The sequence below is a fragment of the Dendropsophus ebraccatus genome, chromosome 3 (genome assembly GCF_027789765.1).
Source record: "Dendropsophus ebraccatus isolate aDenEbr1 chromosome 3, aDenEbr1.pat, whole genome shotgun sequence".
In the NCBI taxonomy this organism is placed as follows: domain Eukaryota; kingdom Metazoa; phylum Chordata; class Amphibia; order Anura; family Hylidae; genus Dendropsophus; species Dendropsophus ebraccatus.
In genome coordinates this window covers 81,049,219-81,077,080 of record NC_091456.1, presented here as the reverse complement: position 1 = coordinate 81,077,080, position 27,862 = coordinate 81,049,219, and the positions used below count along the sequence as shown (strand labels likewise).

At 42.4% G+C, this 27,862-nt stretch overlaps 1 protein-coding gene across 3 annotated transcripts in view; it reads right to left on the bottom strand.

The window, feature by feature from the left end:
* Positions 1-27,862, bottom strand: part of LOC138785786 (lysophosphatidic acid receptor 1-B) — a 107,164-nt gene that overhangs the window by 25,956 nt on the left and 53,346 nt on the right. For 2 of the 3 annotated variants that reach the window (XM_069962105.1, XM_069962106.1), the window contains 2 exons: positions 18,899-19,030; positions 1,240-1,987 (listed from right to left, as the gene is read on the bottom strand). In XM_069962105.1, the coding sequence (XP_069818206.1) occupies positions 1,240-1,987; positions 18,899-18,955 (805 nt within the window). In that variant the 5' untranslated portion in view covers positions 18,956-19,030. Of the gene's footprint in view, positions 1-1,239; positions 1,988-18,898; positions 19,031-27,551; positions 27,771-27,862 lie in introns of those variants that run through there. The other variant, XM_069962104.1, reaches the window with a different exon arrangement.

Genomic DNA, 27,862 nt, shown 5'->3' with positions numbered 1-27,862 from the left:
CCCAGTATATATGTGTATATATAGGTTCCCCATTTTTTCTGTTATTTACTTTGTGATATAGTACCTTATGTATAAGAACCTAGGTAATCCACCGCTTTCATGGGGATTTGTATTAGCTCCAGCCCCCCTGTTATATATTTTTAATTGAAATAATTTCTTTTTGATATTCTAATAAAAGATAAGTACTTATATATACATCGATCATTTACATAGTTAGCCACATCACATAGTTATTAAAGGCCTACAAACAGTGCAAGGATTACTAATATTAATTTATACCTTTTGCTGCAAAGCAACAAACAAAATGCCAATTGACAATGAACCTACACAGTTGACTGTGCAAAGCTGTTCACACATATGTATCAACGTGTTTGTGCTCTTTTTCTGGCTAATACCGAATATTTGCACACAGTGTGTTTTTTCCACAGCATTTATCATGGCAAATTAGCTAGATTTCTTCTGTTTACGCCACGTTTGCCATGAGTTTTCACCCCAGGAGGGGGTCCTGGTTTTAGATTAGCTGCCTTTTTTTAGACCATTTATCATGTGCAACTTTTAATTTTTTATTTAAAAAAAATTGCGCAGCAGTACTCCACTGCTACCCTATAGTAACTTTTTTTTTTTTTTTTTTTTAGCTAAACTGTTTTAGGCAAAAAAATTCAAAAGAATTATCAAGGCATTTGCACTTAATGATAATTTCTTCACAAGGACCGTAAAATTTTGTGCACTATAAAACAGCAGGTTGAGCATAAAATAATATGCAACTGGTGGTGGGCTAGGACAGAACAAACATCCATACCTCCCCCTAGGTTCCCCAGCAACTTCAGCTTTCCTCCATTCGGTCCTCCGATGTTCTGTCTTCAGACTGCTTCTGCGACGATCACTCAGTGCAGGACCAGCGGGTTTGGCAATCTTTGGCGGCAGCGTGAACCATCTCTGCCACTGATTGACTGAGCCCACAGGTCCTGCAACAGTCTGAGTACGCTGAAGACAGAAGAATAACAGACCAAATGGAGGAGCAGATACGGGGAGCCCAGGTGGAAGAGAGTATAGATTGTTATTCTATTTTTATCCACCCCAGCCACATATTAAATTATACCCAAACCCTGAAATCTCTTAAACCTTCCATGATCTCCCCACGATCTTTTAAGCCACAGTATATTTAATAAGCACTGTCAAGTTAACATATTCGATAAGTTTGAAAAGCAATTATAGCATCAAAACATAAAATGCACTTACCTAAAACAATGACAACGGTTTTGAGAAGACTCATCATAGTATCACGGTTTCTCCTGGGACCAGAACTGTGCCTTGACATCCTCATAGTCCTTTGTCTGACATATACAAATATATGTGCGTAAAGAACTACCATAACCACGAAAGTGACCAAGTTGAAAATAGCCCAGAAGACCAAGTAAGAATCACTGTAGAGTGGAGCCATGTTGGAACAGTGCTCAAGGTCACAGATACAATTCCATCCAACGCTTGGTATTGCTCCCATCACAATAGCCATAGTCCAGATGACCACTATCACCACGACCACTCTTCTGTTGCTCATTCGTGTGTGCAGCTGCATTCTGAATACTGTAATGTGTCTTTCTATGGCGATGGCAAGTAAATTTGCTACAGAGGCCGTCAAGCTAGTGTCAATCAGACCCTGTCGGAGAAGCCAGGTGCTTACAGTTAATCTTCTAGTGTTAGGACCCGTGTTAAACATTAGATAAAAGTAAGCTAGTCCTGCAAAGAAGTCTGCAGCTGCCAAATTTGCCATCAAGTAATAAATAGGAAAATGGAAACGCCGATTGACATAAATAGCCACCATAACCAGTAAGTTGGCTAACATAATGAATATACATACAGTGATGCCAAGTCCCATCACTAGCTTGTTGACAGTGTGCCATTCTGTGGCAAGAGGTTTTCCACTTCGGTTGTAGAAAAAAGCTATGGTTTCATTGTAGTAGCATTGGTGCTCACTCGCTGATGAAGTCTGTTAAAAGAAAAATATATAAATGAAATAAATCAACAGAAATATATTATATACCATGTAAGAGCAAAATAGTATTTGGCAATTCCTGAAAAACTAAAATCATCCCCGTTTTCCAGCAAGTGCATCAAAGTTCACACTAAGGTAGAAGCAATCTAAGGGTAGCTTCACACGTACCGTATCGCTGCGTTTTTAACACTGCGTTTTTATCGCTGCGTGTTTGGTGCGATTTTTACATGTGAGTTTTGATTTTCACATGAAAATCATGTGAAAATCAAAACTCGCATGTAAAAATCGCACCAAACACACAGCGATAAAAACGCAGGATTAAATACGCAGCGATACGGTACGTGTGAAGCTACCCTTAATAAGAAGATTATAGCAGAGAAGTGCCAGTTTCTCGTATTAGGAACTAGACCTCAAAGTCTATAAACAAACACGAGAACAACATGTTCTTTTAGGACCACCGCTGTCTACATACATGATATTATGGCATATAAATGTCTCTCCATTAGCCAGAGTGACTACTGTTCCAACCTAACTGCTGTGTTATAGATCATCTACACGTCCATTAGGTGTTGTGTAATACTACATTTATGTAACCCCTATCAATCATATTGTCATCAGGGATGCTATCTAATGGAAAGGAGTGATTCTGATATGACAAGCCCTATAAATCCTAGCAGTTTACTTATTATCAAGAAAGCCGACCATTAAAACAATGTGCCACGAAATGCATAGTCCTATCCGTGCAGAGACGTTGGACCAAGATTGGAACAGCTGCCCGCCATTAACGGATATAAAAGCCATACCATAAATTGTAACATAATTGAAGGGGTATTCTGCCTTTTTTTCTTTATGTCTTTCATAAACTTACATAAAATGTATCAAGCCAAAATGTAAACTTTTTTTCTACATTTGTACACCGATGGCTGTATTGAAAACTGCACAAACCCTGTCCCAATAGTTACATATCACTAGTGCGGCTGCATGCTTAGCTTCCCCTTATGTATATTCTAATGCAAGTTAAAGGGCTTCTCCAGCGCTACAAAAACATGGCCACTCTCTTCTCTCCAGTTTGGGTGGGGCTTTAAAAGTCAGTTCCATTGAAGTGAATTGCAAACCACACCTTAACTGTAGAGAAGAGCAGTGATGTCTTTGGAAGGAAGTGGCCATGTTTTTGTAGTGTTGGATAGCCTCTTTAAAAGCTATCCAAAAAAAAGAAAGGACAGAAGCAAAATGGTGCACACACCACAACAGACTAATGGTTATTAAGAAAGTAATAAATTAACACCACACACAAAAAAAAAGTTAAAAGCAATTTAAAATAACCATCTAAGGTTACACCACAATGGGAGAAGGCCTGTAAGGTGCACAGTCCTCCAACGAGCCCAAATTCAGTTAAAATCAAGCATAAGGTGCTGAACAGTCAGGTATACATACCACCAAGATAGTAGCTGACAAATAACTGAAGTAAACAGTGCAATATAAATGAATAGCCAATAAATACCAATAGGCAATACAAATACACAACCAATACCTAGTGCTAACAGATAATCATAAAAAATAGCCTGTGCAATAGTCCAAAATGATAAAAAGAACAAAGCTATGGTGGAAAATAAATAAAGCAATACAATATCCCCCTCAGATCATGATGTGGGGATGCCTGGGATTGCACCCTTTTTACACATACTGGCACCCTCTGTCCTTTCTTTTTCTTGGATAGCTTTTGATGTGATGTATTGGACACCTGGGTGCACCCCAGACACATATATAAGCTTCAGCTCCCATATTTTTGATACATACTCTAATGCATGTTAGCATGAGAAAAGAAATTACACTTGAGATAGCTGTCTGTCACACTAGCCCAGAAGCAACAGCCCTAGTGACATGGGCTGCGCTCTCATTTCAATTGTCTAACCTAATGCTAATATGCATCTGAATAGACATTAGGGGAGGCTCAGCATCACCTATGCTGTATGCAGCCATACCAGCAATACATAACTGGTGGGACAGGGCTTGGGCAGGCCTGTGGTTCCTGACACAGCTATTGGTGGCAGAAGAGGGGCCATGTCGCCTTTTACTGATGACAGTCAATAAAAATAAGTGACATTTTCTAGCTTTTTTAAGTTATATTACAAAAGTGATAAAACAATTTCCAGAATACCCCTTTAATATCAGTAGTATTTTGAAAGGTGAAGCAAACAAGAGGGAACTGTCCCCAAGCCTTAAATAAGGTGGTAATAATAATAATAATAATAATAATAATGATAATAATAATAATAATAATAAATTTTGTATAGCACCAACAGATTCCGCAGCCCTTTTTTTCTATGCATACAGCACAGCGGTACATAATACACAGTTAAATAATTAGATAAATAAATAAATAAAAGTAACAAAATACAAAGTCATTGGAGCTTACAGACTACAACTTGGGTTGACACCAGGCATAAGTGCTTTATTTGTCCATGGTCCAGCCATTGTACATAGTTAGAAATACAGGATGAGCCAGCAACAACGCCAATGTCTGATTGCAAGTAAACATATAAAGTGCAGGAACAACAGAGCAAGGGAAACAGAAGGGGGAAACAAGTTTAGGGAAATGGTCATGATATCAGAGATGTGCAAATTCCAAACGAAATATGTTGATTTCTGCAGAGCTTTAACTGCGGTTTATCTCCTACACATGTGCATGAAATGCAGTGACAGTCCCTAGTCAATCCCATTGTTACGCACAGCAAGATCATTCTGTATTCCATCATAAACAATACCTTTATTTCCAATGATGTCAGAAAATGAAATGCCTCCCAGGTCTTACCTACCCCAGCAAATAAACCATCACCCCGCCAGAGCTGATGAAAGCCCTTTGTTTGGAGTATAGCGACACTTTCACATTGTAAACCTCTCTAAGCAACCCCCACCCCCTTTGTTACAAATAATAAAGCAACACCTGGTATTTGCTGCCCAAAGCATAGTCTAAGCTGTTTGCCTGTAGAAGAAAGAAAATAAACAATGGTTTATAATCAGAGGAGTCCTTAGCCATGTGTATTAGTCAACTAGTCTCAGCACACTGTATGCAAACAGAAGGTATACAGGAATTCTGAAAAAAATGTACTAACAGGGCTTCTGCTGACCAGAATAAATAGGTCTGGTACTGGTTTTAGTAATTAGTGACCAGAAGAAGAAAACTGAAGCATTACTTAATTAAGTATTGATGGAGATAAGGTGGTCGCTGACCATTTGAATAGCTACTTCTGCGCCGTGTTTTCAGAAGGAATCTTGCACACGATATGATTGGACGTAGCATTGTTTCCAATTGTGCTGGCACCAATCGGCTCATATATATATATATATATATATATATATATATATATATATATATATATATATATAAAAAAAAAAGGGGTGTATCTGATGGTACATTTACCATTTACTTTAAATGACTTACTGGTGCAGCCAAGGGAAATCTAATTGAATGCTGGGCTGTATAGCTAGGGGTATAACCAGTAGGAAGAGGGAGATTGTGATCCTGCTGTGTACAGTTTTCAGCAGAAAGCGACAGCTGAAAACTGGGGGAAGGAGACAGACAAGATAGTAACAAGTATGGAATGAATTGTTAGCAACATCAAAAGTTGTACTTGAGTGGAATACCCCTTTAAGGATTTGAATCTGTATAGTCTGGAGGAAAAAGGGAAAGGGGTATCATGAACAAAACTTTTAAATATGTTAAAGGACTATATATAAGGTACAAGAGGAAAGTGTTTAAAAAAAACACACACACTGAACACAAGAACAAGGGGCACAATTTGATGTTAGTGGAAAGATCAGAAACACCACAAGAAAATATTACTTTACTGAGTAGTAGATGCTTGAACAAACTTTCAGCAGATGTGGCAGCTAAATCTACAATAACTGAATGTAAACATGCTTGGGATAAATATATATCTATCCTGAGATAATAAGAAATGAAATGCTAAAAAAGGCAGACTAGGACCAAGTAGTCTTTTTCCACCGAAAATCTTTATTGTTTCCTGCCCAGCCATGCCATTCTGAAATGTGGCAAATTAGGCCTGTGTGCTAGGAGGGTCAGTGCTGGATGGAATGCTGTAGTAATGCCATTGCACCTTCCTCCAGACTGCCCCCCACAGGCCCTAACTGGTAGACCAATACCAAACAGGGAGAGGACTATCAATCAAGGCTTATGGGCAGGGAGAAGCCATTGGGGACCACATTAATGGGGACCACCTTATGGGAGTCAAGCAGCATGAAAATGCTGACATGTTCCTATTACCATATCATTGTATCAATAGTTGCCTAGACTTTAGATGCCTTTATACTTTTGTATAGAAACTATTTTCTTAATAGAGTAATATGACTCAAAGGATCTCCATGGCTGGGGCGAAGTGTAGAGAGGAACCCATAATCCAACATTCTCAGACAGATTCTCCCAATAGCCATTACATGTTAGCTCAGCAGGAATGTTTCCAGATGTGTATTTGACAAGACATGACTGCTTTGGTGTTAATACTAACACATGTCATCAATAGGATTCTACAGAAATGTGAATACAAAGGACTTTGAGGAAGAGAGAAAAAGATCCCTTGTTCTCCTCTGACCTAAGCTATGACATAAAAAAAATCTAAAAGCGTTGACTGTCAGGGACCATTTGGTGTCTGTGTATTTCATGTTTGCTGTGCAATGTGAACAGACGAATGCTCTAATTTAGCACCAAGCGTCCTTTGTGATCAAAGATTATTCGTGGGGGACTCTAAAATGGTCTCTTTAATAGAAGGCTAGCGGGCAGAAAATACACAGAACTGGGGATGCAGAGCCTAAAAATATACAAGGCAAGGAAGGTAAAAACCACAAGAGACAAGAATACCATGGGAAGCCGTCATTAACTTCTCCACAGGCGTTCAACAGAAACCAAGGAAAGGGAGTTGACCTTTTTTTTAAGCACATTAATTGTTAACATGTACACAAAAATAAAGTGAGAATAGATATGCTGGATAAATGTCATTCCAGCAGATGACTGGAAGCAGAAATAGTCCATGCACCCGCAGTGCACCTCCCATAGGAGAACATACTATACTAGAGAAATGAGTGAAGATGGCTATGAGACCAGACCACCATTCCATGCATAAAAAAAAAAAAAAAAAAAAAAAAAAAAAAAAAATCACACTGCGCATTGGAGAATAGTCTAAGGGATCAATCAATGATTTCATGTGTGGAAGCAGCCCAACAATTTCAGAAAGATGCCAAGTCCATGCATTTGCTGACAGTAGCTTGATGTCCCCTGTCCATTCAAATAGGAAAGTCAGGAGGGAGGTATCAAATGATCAACAGGCCATCAATGTGTAATCAGTATGCGATCCCATACTTTAACCCTTGGGGGACACAGCCAGTTTTCATTTTTGCGTTTTTGTTTTTCCCTCCTCGTGTATATAAGGCCATAGCGCCTGCATTTTTCCACCTAGAGACCCAAATGAGCCCTTATTTTTTGCGCAACTAATTGTACTTTGCTATGGCAGATGTAATTTTTGCCTAAAATGTGCCGGGAAACCAGAAAAAAAATATATGTGTGGTGAAATTGAAAAAAAAAATGTTTTTTTTTTTATTTGGGGGGGGGGGGGGGCTTGTTTTTACTCCGTTCGCCCTGGGGTAAAAACTGACTAGTTATATATGTTCCTTAAGTTGTTACGATTACAACGATATGTAACATGTATAACTTTTATTTGATTTGATGGCTTGTAAAAAATTAAAACCTTTTAAAGAAAATATATGTTCCTTAAAATCGCTCCATTCCCAGGCTTATAGCGCTTTTATCCTTTGGTCTATGGGTCTGTGTGAGGTGTCATTTTTTGTGCCATGATGTGATCTTTCTATCGGTACCTTGATTGCGCATATATGACTTTTTGATCGCTTTTTATTACAATTATTCTGGATTTGATGCGACCAAAAATGCGCAATTTTGCACTTTGGGATTTTTTGGCGCTGACGCCGTTTACCGTGTGAGATCAGGAATGTGATTAATTAATAGTTCAGGCGATTACACATGCGGCAATAGCAAACATGTTTGTTTATTAATTTATTTATTTATTTTTATTTATAAAATGGGGAAAGGGGGGTGATTCAGACTTTTATTAGGGGAGGGGATTTTGTGTTATTAAAAATACATTTTTCTTTTACTTTACACATATACTAGAAGCCCCCCTGGGGGACTTCTAGTATATGCACTCTGATCTCTCATAGAGATCCATGCAGTATAGTTATACTGCATGAATCCATGAGATCGGTGTTCTATTGCTTTTGGCTGCTGCAGCCAAAAGCAATAGAATGCCGAGCCGGGATCAGTGCCATTACGGCGCAGACCCCGGCCCGGGATGGATGCGGGGATCCCCCCCCCCGCACTCGCGCCGCAGGGGGGCGATCCCCCCACTAGACCACCAGGGATGGATATGAGCAAGTATTTAGAAGCAGCTGTCAACTTTGACAGCTGCTTCTAAGTACTTAATTAGCGGGCACGGCGATCGGACCGTGCCCACTAATAGCCGCGATCCCGGGCTACATGCGGCACCCGGTATCGCGGCAGTTCAGAGGGGGGTCGCCCCGCGACCCCCCTCTGAACTCCCATAGCGGCACGAGGACGTTCAGTAACGTCCTGGTGCAGCTATGGGTTAAGTGTCACTGTCGTTTACATTTTTTTTGCAGAAATCAATAGTACAGAAGATTTTAAGAAACTTTGTAATTGGGTTTATTAGCCAAAAAATTCATTTTTATCATGAAAAAGCAGTTTGAATCTCTCCCCCCTGTCTTCATAGATTTCTATGGAGAGGGGAGGCGTGGAGGGAGATGAAGCACCAAAACAGGACAACAAAGAGTTAATTTACAGCTACATAACAGGGCTATCTCCTCTGAAGTCAGCACTGACCTCTCTGACCTCTGAATATCGGCTTTCACACAGCTCCCACGGTTTAAACCTTTGTTCTAATCTTCCTCCTCCCTCCTCCCCCTCCCCTCTCCATAGGTTACACAGGGCTGAACTGATGTAAAAGAGTCGAGATTTCCTGATAATGAGCAGTGAATGAGAGTGAGGGGGAGGGGGGACCTGGGGAAAGTCTTTTTGGATGCAGATAATGGCATATTTGCCTAATAAACCCAATTACAAAGTTTCTTAAAAATCGCCTGGACTATTGATTGCTGCAAAAAAAATAAAATAATAATTAAACGACAGTGACACTTTAAAGGTTGGCAGACTTAAAGTGACTGTACCACCAGGCCGAGGCTGAAGCACTGGAGGCGGGCCAACCCACCCTTCGTGGGAGGAAACCCCAGCCCTTCTATGATAGGGTTCCATTGATTCTAATGGAGTCACGTCATGGAGGGGCTGGGGTTTCTTCCCACTGGGGGGTGAGTCTCCAATGCTTCAGCCTGGGCCTGGTGGTACAGTCACTTTAAAAGGCTTATGCAGGCTTAGAAAAACATAGCCCCTAACTTTTCAGAAACACTTCTCTTGTATTCAGTTTGGGTGTAGTTTTGCAGCTCGAGTTCATCAAAGTGAATGGAGCTTAAATGCAATACCACACACAACCTGGGGACAGATGTGGTGCTGTTTTTGCAAGAAATTAGCTGTGTTTTTTTTTTTTTTTAATCCAAGATAATCCCTTTAAGTAACAGTAGTGATGTTTACTCAGGCTTAGTGTCTGTTACTGCATCTCTTTGATGGAGTGCCTGTGTCTGCTGAGGACAGGCCACCACACCAATGTACAGTATATTCAAGAAATCCCCTTTAGGATAGCATACAACAGGATAATAAAATTAATTTTGGTTTCTCACAGGAAAAAGCAGCATGATGATGTCTAGTTACGTACAAGGAATGTCCGCTATCTCAAGTTTGATCAAGGTATGCCAAGTATTCCATGATACAGTACACAAATCCAGGTAGAGACACATACAGCACAGAGGCTACATTCTGGAAGAGCTCACCTTCAGCCAGGTTATGGTCAAAATCCTACGTACCAGGGTTTCATGGCATGAGGATGTCAACAATAGTTCTCACTGTCTTCTACTAGATAATGGTAATGGCTACTTGTTATTCCGGTATCAGAAAACTGTATTTAAATAAAACAAAATATCACCCCTAATAGTACCGACTTCAGTGTGCTTTGCTTGTTTCACCACTGGTAGGAAGTTAAAAATAGAAGGACTACAAAATGTGTAGTGTTTCCGGCTCCCTGGATTCTACCTTTCTTCATAGACAACGCATAGTCCTCTAATGTCACAGGAGGCTTGGCAGGATCTAGTCACCACCTCTGACCAACCCCTCCAGCATACATCACCCATCTCCTTGTTATAAATACATATATGTTATATATCATATATTTTAGGGCATTTAGGGAGAATGATGTTAGAGTACTCCTTTAAAGGGGTTGTCCAGCGAAAAACTTTTTCTTCCAAATCAACTGGTGTCAGAAAGTTAGATAGATTTGTAATTTACTTCCATTAAAAATCTCTAGTCTTCCCATACTTATTAGTTACTGTATGTCCTGCAGGAAGTGTTTTATTTTCAGTCTGACACAGTGCTCTCTGCTGCCATCTCTGGCCGAGACAGGAACTGTCCAGAGCAGGAGAGGTTTTCTATGGGCATTCCCATAGACAGCCTCTCCTGCTCTGGACAGTTCCTGTCTCGGCCAGAGATGTCAGCAGAGAGCACTGTGTCAGACTGAAAATAAAACAACATTTCCTGCAGGGCATACAGCAGCTGATAAGTATGGGAAGAATTGCGTTTTTTTTTAAATTTAGATACAACTAGATAAAAAAAGCTGCACAATTATCCGGAGTTTAAAATAAAAATAAATTAAAAAACCATGGCCACTTTCTTCCAGAGACAGCATCACTCTTGTCTCCAGTTTGGAAGGGTTTTGCAACTCAGTTCCATTGAAGTGAATCAAGCTGAAAACCACCTGAACTGGAGACAAGAGTGGTGCTGTCTCTGGAAGAAAGTGCCCATGCTTTTTTTTTTTTTTCTAACGCTGGATAACCCCTTTAAAGGGTCATCTTATTTCTCTCAACTCCAATTTCAACGGTTTGGGATTTGTACTTCAGATTTTTTCAGCAAAGAAACCCATTCCAGATTTCCATAATGTATTCTACTCACAATGTATTTTAGCTTAGATTTTGATGCTTTATTTTTTCCTTTTTTTATTGAGTTTAAGACTAGGTTTTGGTTTTCAAATATCTACAATGAGAAGTATACGGCAGACTATGATTCCTTTCAATGCACAAGTAATAAATATACATGTGGTATCCATCAAGTGTTGACTTAGTAATAGATTCTTTCTAAGCACTGGAGGACAGAGCCTGAGAGGCCCTGGAAGCTCGATTACAAAACCATCTGCATGTTACTATGGGAGCAAATGAGCCTTTCCTGTAGCTTGCTATTATGGCTGTCCATGGGACAGGTATAAAATTACACAAAAAGTTCTTCACAGGCTAGGATAAAGATCACAAGTAACCAAATGTGGAAAATGATGTCACCTCCAAATAAATATGCTAAAACTTTGTTTTTATGTTTACACCAGTGTTTGATATAACCCGATGTCTGATTGGTGCGGCTCCAACTGCTAGGACAAGAAGAAGGGGGCTCCTGTGCCCTGTCAGCAATGGTGAAGAGGCCATTCATGTGCAGTAATAATCATTACATCTGTCCCCGGTGTGTGTATTATAAACACACAAGAGCTACAAGGCACACAAATACACTCACACTAGCTGCAGGTGATCACTTGTAACTCTACTATAGTCACGTACTATGTCATTTCTACTCCAACACCAGATGGGAATGTGCGGGGGAGACAAAGGCCAACGACAACACTGTAAGCAATGAAATCTGTTAGTAAATAAACAAGTATGCAGTGATGTAAAAGCTACACATGACATCTAACAGGCACAGACAAGAGGGGGCTGGAAGTGGTTATCACCAGGAAAGTAACCAATGGGGCATAATGATCTCCCCTGTGGAGAACACAGGAGAAGGAAAGGTCTATTTTACGCCAGGCCTGGAACTGCTCACAGATTCCACACTTCAAAAGTGTCGTCTATGTAGAGTATACCATCTGCATGAAACTCAGGGGAGAGAGGTGGCTTTTCAGCATAATCATCACTGGAAAAGATAGGAAAATATAATAAACGGAGTTTACTATGACTGCTACAAAAGTAACAACTTCTCTAGAAAAAGAGACACAAGGTCTATATAAGGAGAGATCTTGTTTTATTTACTCAGGTGAATGGACCTATTGTATCCTGTTGTTGGCCACTAGAAAGAGCATGGCTAGAAAATTTGAAATGTCTAGTATTATGCTTAGGGAAGGCATTTGGTGTCATTCAGCTGACAGCTATCACCCCAATTGCCCCCATGTGCATTTATGCTCATCTGGGCTGTGACTTTAAGGTCTTAGAGAGGGACATGTTGTTAAAACTAGAGATAGGCAAAAGTTTGATCACACGAGGATTTGTCCGAAACCCAAGCATGCAGCATTTTATTGCCAGTGTCTTAAGAAGTTGTATGCAACCCTAAGGCTACCTGGAAAACATTGATATAGCCATAGGCTGCTGTATCCATATTTTTCAGGACTCCCTAGGGCTGCATCCAACTTCTTCAGCCACTGGTAATAAAATGCTGCATGCTTGGGTGACCTTATCTTCCTAAAAAAAAATAAAAATAAAAATAAAAAAAGCATTGGAAACCATGCGTGATCCTTCCCTCTCCCAAAATTTGCCATCACGAGAGAGTTGGGAGGCCACCATACATATTAGATGGTCAGCCAATTGTTGGTTCAACCAACACGTGTATAATGTTTATGGACAGCTTGTGACATGTTGTATCAGTTTTCCCTGGATTTCTCTTAAGGGTTAGCTTCACACTTACCGTATCGCAGCGGATTTTCTGCTGCAGATCCACAGCAGATCTGACTAAATGAATGAATGAACACAGCATAAAATCTGCACCATCAAATCTGCAGCAGATCCGCAGCAGATTTGACAGTGAGATTTAAAGCGGTGTTCATTCATTTAGTCAAATCTGCTGTGGATCTGCAGCAGAAAAGCCGCTGCGATACGGTAAGTGTGAAGCTAACCTTGAGATATTCTGACTACAAATCTCTATCTTGAAGCTAGCTGTTTATGGAAATGAGTTCCCTAGAGTACTATTGGCTGTGTATTCTGGAGCAATGCGTTACGAATATGGAAGTGTGTATTTACAGGTCCCTACTTTGTTTATGGAGTATGGAGTTTATGATGGGTCTGTATCTTGCTGTTGCGGTGAGCTGTTGCATTTTTCTGTGTTTTTGTGTGTTTGCAATTTCAGCCATGGCAACGTGCTCCTGCCTAGTGTGAACAGTGTTCTAGGAGAGCTGACCAATTTTTTCCTTTTTTTTCTGTTTTCCAGTTGGGGGAGTGGCTGCCTCTATTTGGTTGTGCACTCCACCTGTCTCACCCAGGTGATGCAATTATTTTTGCAGGTATTAGACGGATCTTGCATGCCCAGAGCATAGGCGTATTATACGCCATGGAGAGGCCATAGTGTACATACAGTGTAGGGTCTGCCTCAATATGAGTCCACCTTATCGTGGTGAGGCAGTTTACGCTGTTTGCAAATAGTAACCAAGAGACTTTTTGGGCAGTTGGAGGGGCCTGCTTTTGACTATTTTCATGTCTATGGTGGGTCTGTATCTTGCTGTTGCGGTGAGCTGTTGCATTTTTCTGTGTTTTTGTGTGTTTGTTTATGGAGTGCAGATTACAGACTGCTGCAAGATATTTACTGTAACTGCCCTATGCTTTATGTAGAGACCCTCGATGTACATCAGAAATGACTAAGGACCTGGTATATGGCTCACTTTACTGCAATTTTCTTGGACTCCTGTGAGTATGCCATAGGGGAGGGATGGGGTACTGGCCTTACCTACAGCCATACCAGAAATGTAAAGGTTTTGAGTGTCGTTAACCTTTAAGTCATCCTTACTAAACAGCAGATGCTTACAAACTTTTTACAGTTCATTGCGGCCACATTTTGTTAGTTACTGTAAGATGCGTAATAATCACCTAAATTCTGTTTCCTCGTGTGCGTCACACAGTGCATGACACAAAAAGCATATTTCCTTTTTGTAATGAAGTCTTCCATGCATGACATGGTTATTCTTGCTGTAGCAAAAAATAAACTATTCATACACATAAAGAGTAACATACACATGAAAGCCCCATAACGGAGGGCCATTCTATTGGACAGTAACATTGCTTATATACATATATATATATATATATATATACACACACACACTAAACAAAAACCATGCTCACTGCAAACATTAATGGTTCATTGGAAGCCGGATGCTTCTGAGCTAACATATGAACTTTGTCATTGTCTTACATGCAGCACTCCAGGTCAACCCATCCGTAACTCAGTAAAACTTCATTCTTTTACCGGGCTTAACCAGACGCTGAGGTAACAATGACAATCTGCAGTGTATATACAGCACGCACGGTCACACAACTAATTCTTCCTTCTTTAGCCAACTGATAGAGGTTGGAGCAGAGTACTATTTATACTCAGACAACCTCCTTTTTACAATGTTATTAGCCTATGTGGCTTCCCGAACAAACTAAAAACACATGGCAATGTAAAAACCATACATTGCAGCTCTCTAAAAGATTAGACCTATTACACGGGCAGATTATCAGAAAGGAGCCTTGTTAAAAAAATGGGAAAATGTCTGATTCAAAATTTATCACCATTGGCCGCACATTTCCCAGCGTAAAGATGCATCGATTGTTCGTGTGGCCGGGCCGCATGATTAATCATGCCTTCTAAAGGCACTACAAGTGAGCGCCACTTTTGCCGATCTGCAGTGACTAGTATCCTTGCACGGCCCCATTTAGGGCATGTAAAAGGACCTTTACTTATCAAATAAGGAATTACATTGAGAATACATGGGATTGGCAGGACCCCTGGGTTCAGGGGAGAAGACTAGCTCCCTGTTATTGCAGCTGGCAGTAGCCTCATACAATGTGCATCTCAAGCCCCATCATAAATTTTCCGCATGCTAAACTGCAATGACATACTACTGTTATTGGTACTGTGATAAAAAGTTTGGAGTTCCACAGTGAGCAAAATAAGAAAATGAGACAATTGACATATCAGGAAATGAGGACTTTGCTGCCATTTTCATGCAGATTTGAGGTTGAAATTCTATGAATCTGTAAGTACGCAGCACCCCATAATCTGTCTTATTGTACCAAAAATACACCACAAGAGAACATGCTGGCAAACAAAAAGCTGTACTTCAATGAAAAAAGTTAGAAGTTGAAATACACATAGCAAAGCCACCAATTGTGTATGGACAATTTAGATTGGATTCACAAGCTATCTCCATATGTCCTGGCAATTTACAATACTGGCCTCAAATGTCAATCAGAAAATGTTTGCAAATTTATAATTTCTTGTTTCGTCATTTAAAGATAACATTATATAATTTTGGCTCTCAACCATTACTCAAAGATAAATGTGGTAAGATACAAAAAGTTGAGCACCTCTGACACAGCGTTGTCTAAAGGGAAAAAAAAAAACAGAAGTGCTTCATGTCAACCAACCCTATCACAGTTTAGAATACATGACACAATATCCAGTCACGAGAAAAGGATTCAAGGGCTTTTGTTTAGTCTGACATAATAACCGTCATCAACATAGGAAGGCATTAAATACAAGAAAGTAACAGAACAGCCTTGTACTCCTTTACACAATTCATTAAATTATATATTGTGCTAAAACACAATGGCCATCACATCACCCCAGAAGACAGGGCTGACAGACAAACTAATTCAGTGACTGTAAGGACATAAGAATAATGTGAGGAAACACCCTAGAAGGAGACAAGACCACTTCCAGGCCAGCCACAAGATCCAAGAGACTACAGTATGTGCTGTCGTGCAGAGATTGATGTAGTTCTCTAACTTCATAAATCTCTGTATGACAGCACATACTGTAGTAGTCTCACCACCGTCACATTTACCACTTCTGCTTGGTGAGAAAAATCATGGAAGTATTAACCGAGTCTCATGCTGCCCCTTGTCTTTAGTCTCACATCTCCAAAAAGATATTGATATTCTTCAATAATTTCTATAGTGTGGCAGGGCACATTATCCTGCTTAGACAGAGCAATAACATTAGGAAATGCCATTACAATATTCTGTGCTTAGGTAAGTGACATCCATATGAATGCCAGAACCCAAGGTTTCCCAGCAGTACATTGCCCATCCCATTACACTGTCTTTGCTGGAGTATCTAATTCCCACTTCTGAGACCCCAACCAATTGCTGGAAAGAGTGGGGAGATGTGCTCAGCTAAGTTTTTCTCTCTCTGCTGTCTCCTCAATGCAGCAGATGATCTCCATAGACTTAGGGTCCTATTACACGGCCCGATCATAAAGTGTAAAGACCGCCAATCTGCTAGATCGACGCTCGTTTACGGAGCAATTACAGAGGCCGACTATTGGGCAGCAAGGGCATCACAGGCATCATTAGTGATGTCTGTTCAGCCCTTGCCTTTACTGTAAAACAATAAAATATTTACTTACACCTTACCACATTCCCCAGTGTCCTCTGGCCTTCCCTGGTCTCTGAAGCTGCAGTTCTGCCTTCTGTTTCAACCTCTGCACTGACAGGCCGCTCAGCCAATCACGGCCGTGATCCTGTCTTTGGCTATCTGTGATCCTAATTTGATGGTTGTCGGACTAATAAAAGTAACAAACTAGGCAAGTGCTGGTTGTGCAATTGCCAAAACTGAGAACAGAAACAACCGCAATTAGGCTGGTTTCACACACTCAAAATTTTGCAAAAAGGTAAAAAAAAAAAAAACGCCAACAGCCAGATATCAGCTGGAAGTTTATGAAATGCCTTAAATACCTGCCCTTTTTTTTGGTGTGGCACTTTACTCTCCTCTCTGGTGTTTTTAAGGCTCTGTGGCAGTTTTTCCAAAACACAGCATGCTGAGGGTGTGTGGTTTCTCTCCCATAGAGGTCAATGGAAGTTCTGGCTCGATTAAAAAAAACAAAAACAAAAAAAAAAAACATAGCTTATGTGTATGGTGTTTTGTTGGCCCGAAAAGTCAGGGGGGGGGGTTTAGTTAATCCCCCAAGGGCCAGACTGTGCTCCGTAAGGGGGTGCCCAGGGGCTGAGAGTCTGGTCCCCAGGGGGTTGTGTTAACCCATTAACTCCATTAATTCCATTAGGGAAGGGGGGTGGGGGTGGAACCCCACTGCAGCTGCTGATTAGCTGGGCAGTTTCAGCTCAGCCAATCAGCAGCTGCAGCATTGTACCACATCAGCTGCTGACTGACTGAGTGGACATTTGAAGAGCCAGTGCCCAGCACACATAAAGCTCAGTGCGTACTCACTGTAGAGTATGAACTCCCCCTCCCCCGCACTGTGCCTGTCCCAGCAAGGAAGGCGGTCACTTAACCCACTTCCTTGCTGGTATGGGTGCAGTGCAAGATCAGTCTGGCCCACAAAACAGACATAACATTCTACAAGTATTTGTTGGGGGAGACAATATAAAAAAAGAAAGATTCTAAATCAACTATGGAATTCTAAAGAAAAAGATAAAAAACAAGAACGCAAGACATCAGTATCCATTACACGCACTTTGTATTATCCAAATTAACCTACCTGTGTGCCTATAGGAATATTGGCCTACATCCCAGAACTCATTTTTCCATAGGAAAGCAACTACCACCTACAACTTGTGCCCTCCGGAATGTTTAGTTAGATTGTTCCCAGCTCTCAGTTTTAGGGAATAGTATAACTTTATATCACAGGAAGAGCACTTGTTATCAGAGCATAATAATACTGTCCACAGCGAAACAACACTAACATGCTAGAAGCAACCTTCAATAGGACAGCTGTTCTCCAGCTAAGCAAGGCTGTGTCAGTATGTTTACTTTTTCTAAATGGGGCAGGCAGATCATGGGTGGCCAATTTACAAACTAAAGGACCCTACTAAAGTCAAAGGTCAGGTTATACACTTGATGGCTGAGTGGCTCTCTATGCTTGGAAGTTTTTGTTAACCCATAAGGGATTGCCATAGTTCAGATGGGCAGATTAACAACAACTGGTGTAAAGTACAGTGTTTTTCCTCTTGCCTAACTTTATCACTAAGAAAAGCAAATTTCATTCTATAATTATCTAAAGACAGGGTCATGCCATTTAGAGCATATCTTACAATGATCCAGGATTCAGGATATTCTTGAACATCCCTATATGGAAGACAACATATGCTCTTTAATATAATGAGTATAATATACTTATAACATATATATACTATTATAGATGGGGCATGAGGAGAGGCAAAGCCCCCTTTGAATGCAGCCGCGCACACCTTTCAGCTTCCTCTCTGATGTAAATGGCGCTGATGGCAAAAGATTGTTTGCAACGTTATGCCATCTAAGCAGCATGATAAATCTCCCATAGAGTAGGGCTCTGAGTGCGGGAATTACCCAATCTGATGTCTATATCATCAAACAGGACACATACACAGACTTTTGGACTGCAGTGAAAACTTCAAAGTGATTGAGATCATCAGAGTCTGGAGCCTGGCAGCCATAAATCCGTACAGGACTCTCCTTTCCATGGAGCTGGCAATAAAATGGTACTGTATTAGCTGTGCTAACCCACCTCCATGTTTATTTTGGAAGTCTTCCTTACAATGAAGCCTCCTTGAAAACAAACAGAGTCATAGACAAGAGGGGACTGGAGTTATGCAACAAGTATTCTCAATTGCTGCTTTTGTGGAAAAGACAAACATATATATATATATATATATATATATATATATATATATATATATATATAAATAAAAAAAGGTTACCTGAGACGGAGACATCATGCCAATGGGCTCAGTAACAAATTCAGACAGTGTAGCCATCTTGGGGCAGCAGGATGGATCTTATTACACGTTCTCAACCAAATTAGGTCAAATCTCAGTCATATTGGCAAGAAACTGTTGAGACAAGAAGAAATAAAAAGACATTCGTTCACTTGCAACAAACAATAAGTTTAACTTGGGGTAATAACGTCACTTTCCTAGAACAGGAACAGTTACATTCAGGAAAGCTCACGGCTTGGAAGGTGTTGTGTGAAGGAATACTAAACTGAGAAACAAAAAATACTAAACTGAGAAACAAAAGGCACAGATCCTTACCGCTTCGGTGACATACGCCAGCCTGATGAGTGGGCAGGGGGATGGGGTACGGCAAGGCATGGACCCCTTCCGCACTTCATTTAACAGGCATAAACAATGCAGAAAGCATGTGTAAGTTTTTGTGCATGTCCTGCGACAGGCAGAGGACCTGCTGGCTTTACTAAGAGGCATAGGCAAATTGGGGACAGGGCTTTATTTAAGACTGTTGTACAAGTATGTATATATCATTGCTTACCTGTCTACATTGGTTCTAAAACCACCACAAATCTATTTGTTTTGGGTTTTCTTTGAGGCTCTCTTCACACGTCAGATAATTACTGTGCTTTGTAGTCGAGCAGTTGCTCAGTACTACAATACCCAAAATGCATTGCTGTTCATCACAGTCCTCCAACCATGCTTACATAGCTTTCCTGACAGTTCCCTGTCCAGAGCTGCTGCAGAGCATCTTTACTGCAGACTCACTCATCACACAGCAAATCTTCAAAAGCTACTGTACTCCCTGCCTGCCCCTCTGCTTGTGGAATTGGAATCACAAGGCAGCATGCAGTAATGATACCTCATTCTCCCTCAATGTCCCAAGAAAGATATATATGTATATATGATAGGGAGGTGGTGATGTAGGCTGTGAAAGCTAGTTAGATGTGGCGACATCATTAAAGAGGTACAGCATGAGCTAAGAGACAAAATCCAGCCAAGCCTTCTGAGACAGCAGAGCATCATGTGTTGTCTCGAGGGGGAGGAGCTAGGATGCTGCTGAGACAATACCACATTGTGTATACCACTTTTAATTTCAAAAGCGCACTGAAGCCAGTACAATAAGTGATAAAACTATACAAGTTATATACCTTGGGAAGTCTGCTGTTGATTGCTCAGCATGATCCTCTCACAGCTTTGTGTCACCTGATAAGTCGGGCTCATAATGCAAGTCTATGGCGAGATTCTTTCGCTGAAACAGAGCGGGGAGCGCACTGTGCTGCAGCATGGTCTTCTCCCCGCTCATTCTCACGATTGGTGCAGGTCTGAAAACTCAGACCCAGACAGATCAAGACTTTTAACATGTCTCTCTGACATCAAGTAAAGGGGATTAAACAGCATCACACAGAAGTAGTAGTCTTTAAATAGGCTTTATTGCATATCCAGGGCAAACGTTTCCACCATCAGCTGATATCAAGCATACAAAGACCAACTGATGGTCAAAATGTCACTGTCTGTCCTGGATATGCATTAAAGCTTTTTTAAAAGACTACTGCTCCTATGAAATGCTGTTGAATCCTCTTCAATTGATGTTTCCCTGTAAGTAAATTGGGAGTACAAACCATAAAGCATACATCCACATCTCTACCTCCTACTACATAGATCTAAATCCAGGGTGCCCTTGGATTCCATTTGTTTGTTCTGTCTCTGACATGCCAAAAGTTTTTTTTAAACAACAGTGACACTTTAAGGCTTAACCCAAGGGACAGAACTACATTTCTGGTGCCCAGTACCATGTGGTTGTGTACTGCTTAAAATATACTGTATTATCAAATATATTAGTGTTTCAGTATTGAAAATCTGACTTTATGTTTTCCATTTGCGAATAGCAGTGACAAAATAAATAAATAAATAAATAAAAAGTCTGGTTCAACATCCATGAAGATACCTTGCTATGATCTATGAGTAGAACCCTCTTACTTACAGGCTGAAAACCACTACAGAGCTACTACCTGGCCCCTGGCCCAGCTAAGAGATGGACACAATTGTATAGAGCTTAGGTCTATAAACTGCAGCCCTCCAGTTGTTGCAATACTACATTTCCCATCATGCCTGGACAGCCAAATCCAAAGCTTTATCTGTCCGGGCCTGATGGGAATTGTGGTTTTGCAACAGCTAGAGGGCCGCAGTTTGGAGACTCATGGTATAGTGTAGGCAATCTCCTGTGAACTTCTCTATATGCGTTATATTTAACTGAATGTGACTATGCATCAGTTCTGGACAAAGAAAGCATACACAGGGATCAGTTCTATCAGCCTTCCAAGTCTGTAAAAGCGCGGTAAGCATGTCAAATGAGTTTTCCACCCAATGAATATACTGTATTTCCTTTAGTCACAGATCATTTTTTCATGTTATAGCTCTGCTGCCTGTGCATTTTCTGAAGGCACTTAAAGATTATAACAACTTCATGGCAAGTAAAAAACCAAAGCTTAAAACTGGCGTGTTATAATTCCTCCTATAAGAGCTACTAACAAAGCCCACAAAGTTAGGGCATCCATTAAACGCCCAAGAAAACATCAGTGAATGTAAATGAGCGCTTCATCTTTTAGCCGGGAACCATATGTGTTTTTGTGACAGCTGCGCCATGTGAGGAAGGGTCCTTTTAGATGGGTCAATGCGTTCGGTAAGATGCTCTCATAGATCAGCGCAGCCTATTACATAGCCCCCTATCCAGTGGGCAGAGAAGCACAAAGGATCGCCAAATCCTTTGAGCAGCCCCTTGTTTTTATCATTCGTTGGCCACACATCCTCTATGACATGGGGACAACAAAGTTTTTTCAACACGTCAAAATCATGTGTTCAGCCAACAAATGAGGATCTGCTTATGCGCCAGCTAATGGCTGTGCTGACTACATTAGGCAATATTGGCCCGTTCAACCAATGATCAACCCATGAAATAGGGCCTCATTACACCAAGCGATTATTGGCTGTATTTGGGCGATTATCTGTTGTTACGGCCGATAATTACATGGTGTAATAGATAGTGTTAATGGTGCGTTTAACAGATTTATCTGGCTTAGATTTATCTGGCGTTTAACAGATTTTCTGGCTTAGAAAATCTGTCAGATAAATCTGTCTGTGTAAACGCACCATAAAAGGCAACAATCAGCCAACATGCACAATGTCAGCTGATCATTGTATTTCAACACGCTGAAAGCAAACAATGCCAATAGCTACCGTCTGCTGTCCATCACTCCATGTAGTAGGAGCAGCGGCAGCAGACTGACATTTTCTCCACTTGCTGTCGGTGCATGTAACGGCACAGACAATGAACGGGGAACAAGGAGCAAACAAGAGCTGACTTGACAGGTCTGCACAGGCTTGCTCTTTTAATACTGATCTGTGTAACTCTTTTAGAGGATCTGGGGTTGTTAAAGGAGAAGTTCGGCAAAAATTTTTATTTAAGTATTGTGTTGGCCCCCAAAAGTTATACAAATTACCAATATACACTTATTACGGGAAATGCTTATAAAGTGCTTTTTTCCCTGCACTTACTACTGCATCAAGGCTTCACTTCCTGGATAACATGGAGATGTCACGACCCAACTCCCAGAGCTGTGCGGGCTGTGGCTGCTGGAGAGGATGATGGCAGATGGATGCTCAGTGTCCCTCCGGTGCCCTGTGTCCCTCAGTGTCCCCCTGCCATCATCCTCTTCAGCAGCCACAGCCCTCACAGCTCTGGGAGTCGGATCGTGACATCACCATGTTATCCAGGAAGTGAAGCCTTGGTGCAGTAGTTAGTGCAGGGAAAAAGCACTTTATGAGCATTTCCCATAATAAGTGTATTTTGGGTATTTGTATAACTTTTGGTTGGCAATACAATACTTTAATAAGAATTTTCACTGGACTTCTCCTTTAAGCACAGATGCAACCAATGGGTTATGTAGTATTTTGGTCAGTGTTTTGGGGTAAAACCAGTAGTGGGTCCAAAACACATTCAGGCTATGTTCATACAGCATTTGTTTTTGGTAGACTCCATTCTATGGTCGGGCAGATTCAGACGTCAACCGAAAGAATTTACATGTCAATTATTTTGGCGGACGGTGTAATTCGCCTGACCATAGAATGGAGTCTATGGCATGGGCGGAGATGCGCGTGAGCAGGGTGAGCGACAGAATCGATGATGGACTATTCGTCCCTATTCCGTAGTGTGAACCTAACCATAACAGCCATCTGCCAATAAACCTTACATGCCAAAGTTCATTGAATTATTTTACACTGGAAGGCATCTGTCATGTGACACATTTAAATTTCTATAAGTATAGGGGTTCTGTTGTTTCTTACTAGGTAAGGGGAGCTCCTTCAGGCTGCTCACACTCATTCACACTTAAGTAAACTTCCGGCCCCATAAAACCTACTTTTTTTTAGTAATCTGTAAATATTTTAGATATGAACTAAGAACATGTCTCCGCAGAGAGATAGGGATCTGTCCCTGCTCACTCTCCTATGATGTGGAATAGATAGGACCTGGGTATTATCAGCTAGAAGGAGGCAGCACTATCAGTATTTACACTCACTGAAGTCTCACATTTAACTACCCAGAGTGCAGCTGCTTTATACTGCCCAGGAAAAAATAGACCTGGCCTTTCTGTGGGATATTTTAAGGACTTAATAGCAGAAAATGCTATAATATATATATATATATATATATATATATATATATATATATATATATATATATTAAAAATGTGGAGAATCAACATGTGGCATCAAAGCACACCGAAGCCTGACCTATGCAGTAACCTCTGGACAAGTAATTGACATGTGTCTTCTGAGCGGCCACTGTATAGGTCCTGTGTAGAGGCCACAATGAGTGATTTCCTATGCAGGTTCCTGGATACTGAGAGGCAGATTCATTAACATTAAATTTTGACAGGAAGAAACCGTGCCAAATTTACCACAGTGGTATACACTACATGTGATAGATTTGGCACTCTATATGTGGACACCGATGCAATCTGAGCCAAAATTCTGGACATTTACTTCCCTATCCAACATGTGGGAGACAGATTTTCTGGAGAAACTTCTGCATTTGAAAACGTGCCATCTATGTAAATGGGGTTGTTTTATAGTACATACCTCAATCAGACATACAGAGCAGTTGCAGATTTTTCTGAAACCAACCTGGTGTGTGAATATGTTTTCAATGTGTGGCAGTACTAACTCTCAGACAATGGAAATCTCCAATCTCCCAAGAAAAAAATATAAATAAAAATTCAATGTCATAAACCAAGTCCTATTATTTAAAGTGGTGTTGTTTCTATTCACAGGATAGGGGATTGGTGTTGAGCGGACCAGTAAAACTATTCGGGTCAGCAACAGTCTACCAACCCAAACGCTCTGCATTAGATTCTCTGTGGCTGCAGCTGTATTCCACCCTAGGGAATTCAGGAAAACATGGATATGGCCATAGGCTGTATCTATGGTTTTCTGGCAGCCCTGGGGCTTGATCGATTTTTTGCAGCCACCAGTAATAAAATGCCCAGCATTCAGGTTCGTGGACCGTTGCTGAACCTGAACAGTTTGACACTGTAGGGGAGAAGTTGATAAATGAAGACCGGAATGAACCAAGCATGTTGCCCGTACGCAGCAAGACTTAAGCCCGTATTCCACGGGTCGTTAAGAGGAGCAAACGAGCACTGTCAGCGCTCGTTTGCTCCTCGTTCCCCGCTCGCTGCCGCCGCTATTCAGCGCGTCGGCAGCGAGCGGGTGAGTGCGGGAGGGGCGGCGGGGTGCTGCGGGGGGGGCTGCTCGGAGGATCGCTGATCGTCCGGGCAGCCCATAGGATATAGCAGCGTCTGCTGCCGACGCTCCTATTCAACGGAGCGACGGCAGCAGATCGTTGCTATATCAGTCGCTTGTTTTTCAACATGTTGAAAAACAAGCGACTGCAACGATCAGCCGACATCGTCGGTGTCGATGTCGGCTGATCGTTGCACTCTATTCCACGGAACGATTATCGTCCGTAGCGGTCGATATCGTCCGAAAACAAACGATAATCGTTCCGTGGAATAGGGCCATTAGGGCCCTATATCACCGGACGATTATCGTTCAGATTATCGTTAAATCGTTCGAATCTAAACGATAATCGTTCGGTTGAAATGCAGCTAACGATTAACGAACGAGAAATCGTTGATCGCTTTATAAGACCTGGACCTATTTTTATTGTTGCTCGTTCGCAAAACGTTCGCAAATCGTTCATATTGAATAAGACATCGTTCAGTCGTTCGCAATAGATACGAACGCAATAGCGAATAAATAGCGAAGAACAAACGATCGCAATTACGATCATAAGTAACGATCATCGTTCCATGGAAATGAGTGAACGTTTTCAGGTCTTTCGCAATAGCGGTCGTTTGAGATCGTTAATCGTTAACGATACTGCGAACGATAATCGTCCGGTGGAATAGGGCCCTTGGGTACTATTACACGGAACGATAATCGTCCGAATTGGCCCGATGTAATAAATGCAATGATCAGCCGATGACAACAATCATCGGCTGATCGTTGATATAGGTTAGACCCTATTTTTGTCGGGTGCCGACTGCGCACCGCTACGTGTAATAGCGGTGCGTGGCCGGCGACTAACGATATACATTACCCATCCACGTTCCAGGGCTTCTCCTGCCGTCCGCTTCTCCCGGGGTCCCGCGCGCGCTCTAGCTTCACAGTGGATTGTCAGCTGATAGGCCGCTCAGCCAATCACAGGCCGCGGCAGTCCCGGCCTGTGATTGGCTGAGCGGCCTACCAGCTGACAGGACGCTGTGAAGCTAGAGCGCGCACGGGACCCCGGGAGAAGCGGACGGCAGGAGCAGCCCTGGAACGTGGATGGGTAATGTATGCCAGTTTAGCAAGGGCTGCAAGGACATCGGTAACGATGTCCTTGCAGCCCTTGTCAAACGATTATCGGACCGTGTAATAAAGCCAGTAAACGAGCAACGATCTAGCAGATCGGGGCTCGTTTACAGGTATTATCGGGCCCTGCTCGGCCCGTGTAATACCACCCTTAGTTCCTCATCTATGAGCCCAGGTCAGCACTTGACAATGTTCAGAGGGCCCATAAAGAATAAACAGAGCTATGGCTCCGAAAACAGGACACTTCATACATTCTGACATTTCATTCTAATTGTGTCCCTGTTCATGGGATCATGTGGGTCCCAGTTGCTGGGCCACAACTAATCAGCTTGTCATCCCATATCCTCTAAATAGTAGACAATGCATTCAGATGGAAATACACATGCCTAAAAGTAAAAAAAATAATTGAAATAATTCCCCCCTAAAGAGTTTGAACTCTATGTAGTTTGCAATTTTATAATGAAAAAGTTACCACACACACTACCCCCCCCCCCCCTCCTCCTAGTGAACAATCCAGCAGGCATTTAGAAAGTGGTCAGTACCTCTTCTAAAACATATCCAGTGGCAGCCTAGTAACTTAGAACAGATTTCTATTCGTCAGAACGAACCATATAGCACTATACTAAACAGAGCAATAAATAGGGCTGTGTTCACACAAGAATGGCATCTTTGACAAGTTTCCCACAGCACAACCTAGACAAAAATACTGAACAAGCAGTTCATCACACATGGGGCGCTGGGGGTCCTGGGATCACACATGGGGCGCTGGGGGTCCCGGGATCACACATGGGGCGCTGGGGGTCCCGGGATCACACATGGGGCGCTGGGGGTCCTGGGATCACACATGGGGCGCTGGGGGTCCTGGGATCACACATGGGGCGCTGGGGGTCCTGGGATCACACATGGGGCGCTGGGGGTCCTGGGATCACACATGGGGCGCTGGGGGTCCTGAGATCACACATGGGGCGCTGGGGGTCCTGGGATCACACATGGGGCGCTGGGGGTCCTGGGATCACACATGGGGCGCTGGGGGTCCTGGGATCACACATGGGGCGCTGGGGGTCCTGGGATCACACATGGGGCGCTGGGGGTCCTGGGATCACACATGGGGCGCTGGGGGTCCTGGGATCACACATGGGGCGCTGGGGGTCCTGGGATCACACATGGGGCGCTGGGGGTCCTGGGATCACACATGGGGCGCTGGGGGTCCTGGGATCACACATGGGGTGCTAAGGGTCCTGGGATCACACAGGGGGAGGATGCTGAGGGTTGTGTGCTCACACCTTTGATAACAGAAGGAGGAAGGTGTAAGCCGTTACCAGTAACAGTTATGAAAGCAGCTGATACCACTGGTTGATAATAAGTGACTGCTGGGACGTGTTACAGACCAGAGGGCTGCCCCGGACCCTGCACTGTTATATACCAGAGGGCTGCCCCGGACCCTGCACTGTTATATACCAGAGGGCTGCCCCGGACCCTGCACTGTTATATACCAGAGGGCTGCCCCGGACCCTGCACTGTTATATACCAGAGGGCTGCCCCGGACCCTGCACTGTTATATACCAGAGGGCTGCCCCGGACCCTGCACTGTTATATACCAGAGGGCTGCCCCGGACCCTGCACTGTTATATACCAGAGGGCTGCCCCGGACCCTGCACTGTTATATACCAGAGGGCTGCCCCGGACCCTGCACTGTTACATAGTTACATACCAGAGCACAGCAAATCCCCAGCTCCAGCTCTGTATTCCAGGTCATGGTTTTCTCAGTTCATCCAAGGGATAAGTCAGTCAGTCAGTGTGTCCAGGAAGTAACAAACTCAGTGCAAGTGACATCCAGGTAGAGATTTGGAGACGGTGAGGGAGGACTCCATATCAGTAACGTGCTAGTAGAGCAGTGCGAGTGTCCGGAGCTGCAGCTCATGAGTCAGGCTCCCGGCCAGCTCCAGCACTACACACACAGCACAGAGCACGCTACTAGCAGGGGCGGGGCTACCGGCGAGCCTCTGCCCACTGACCAATAGG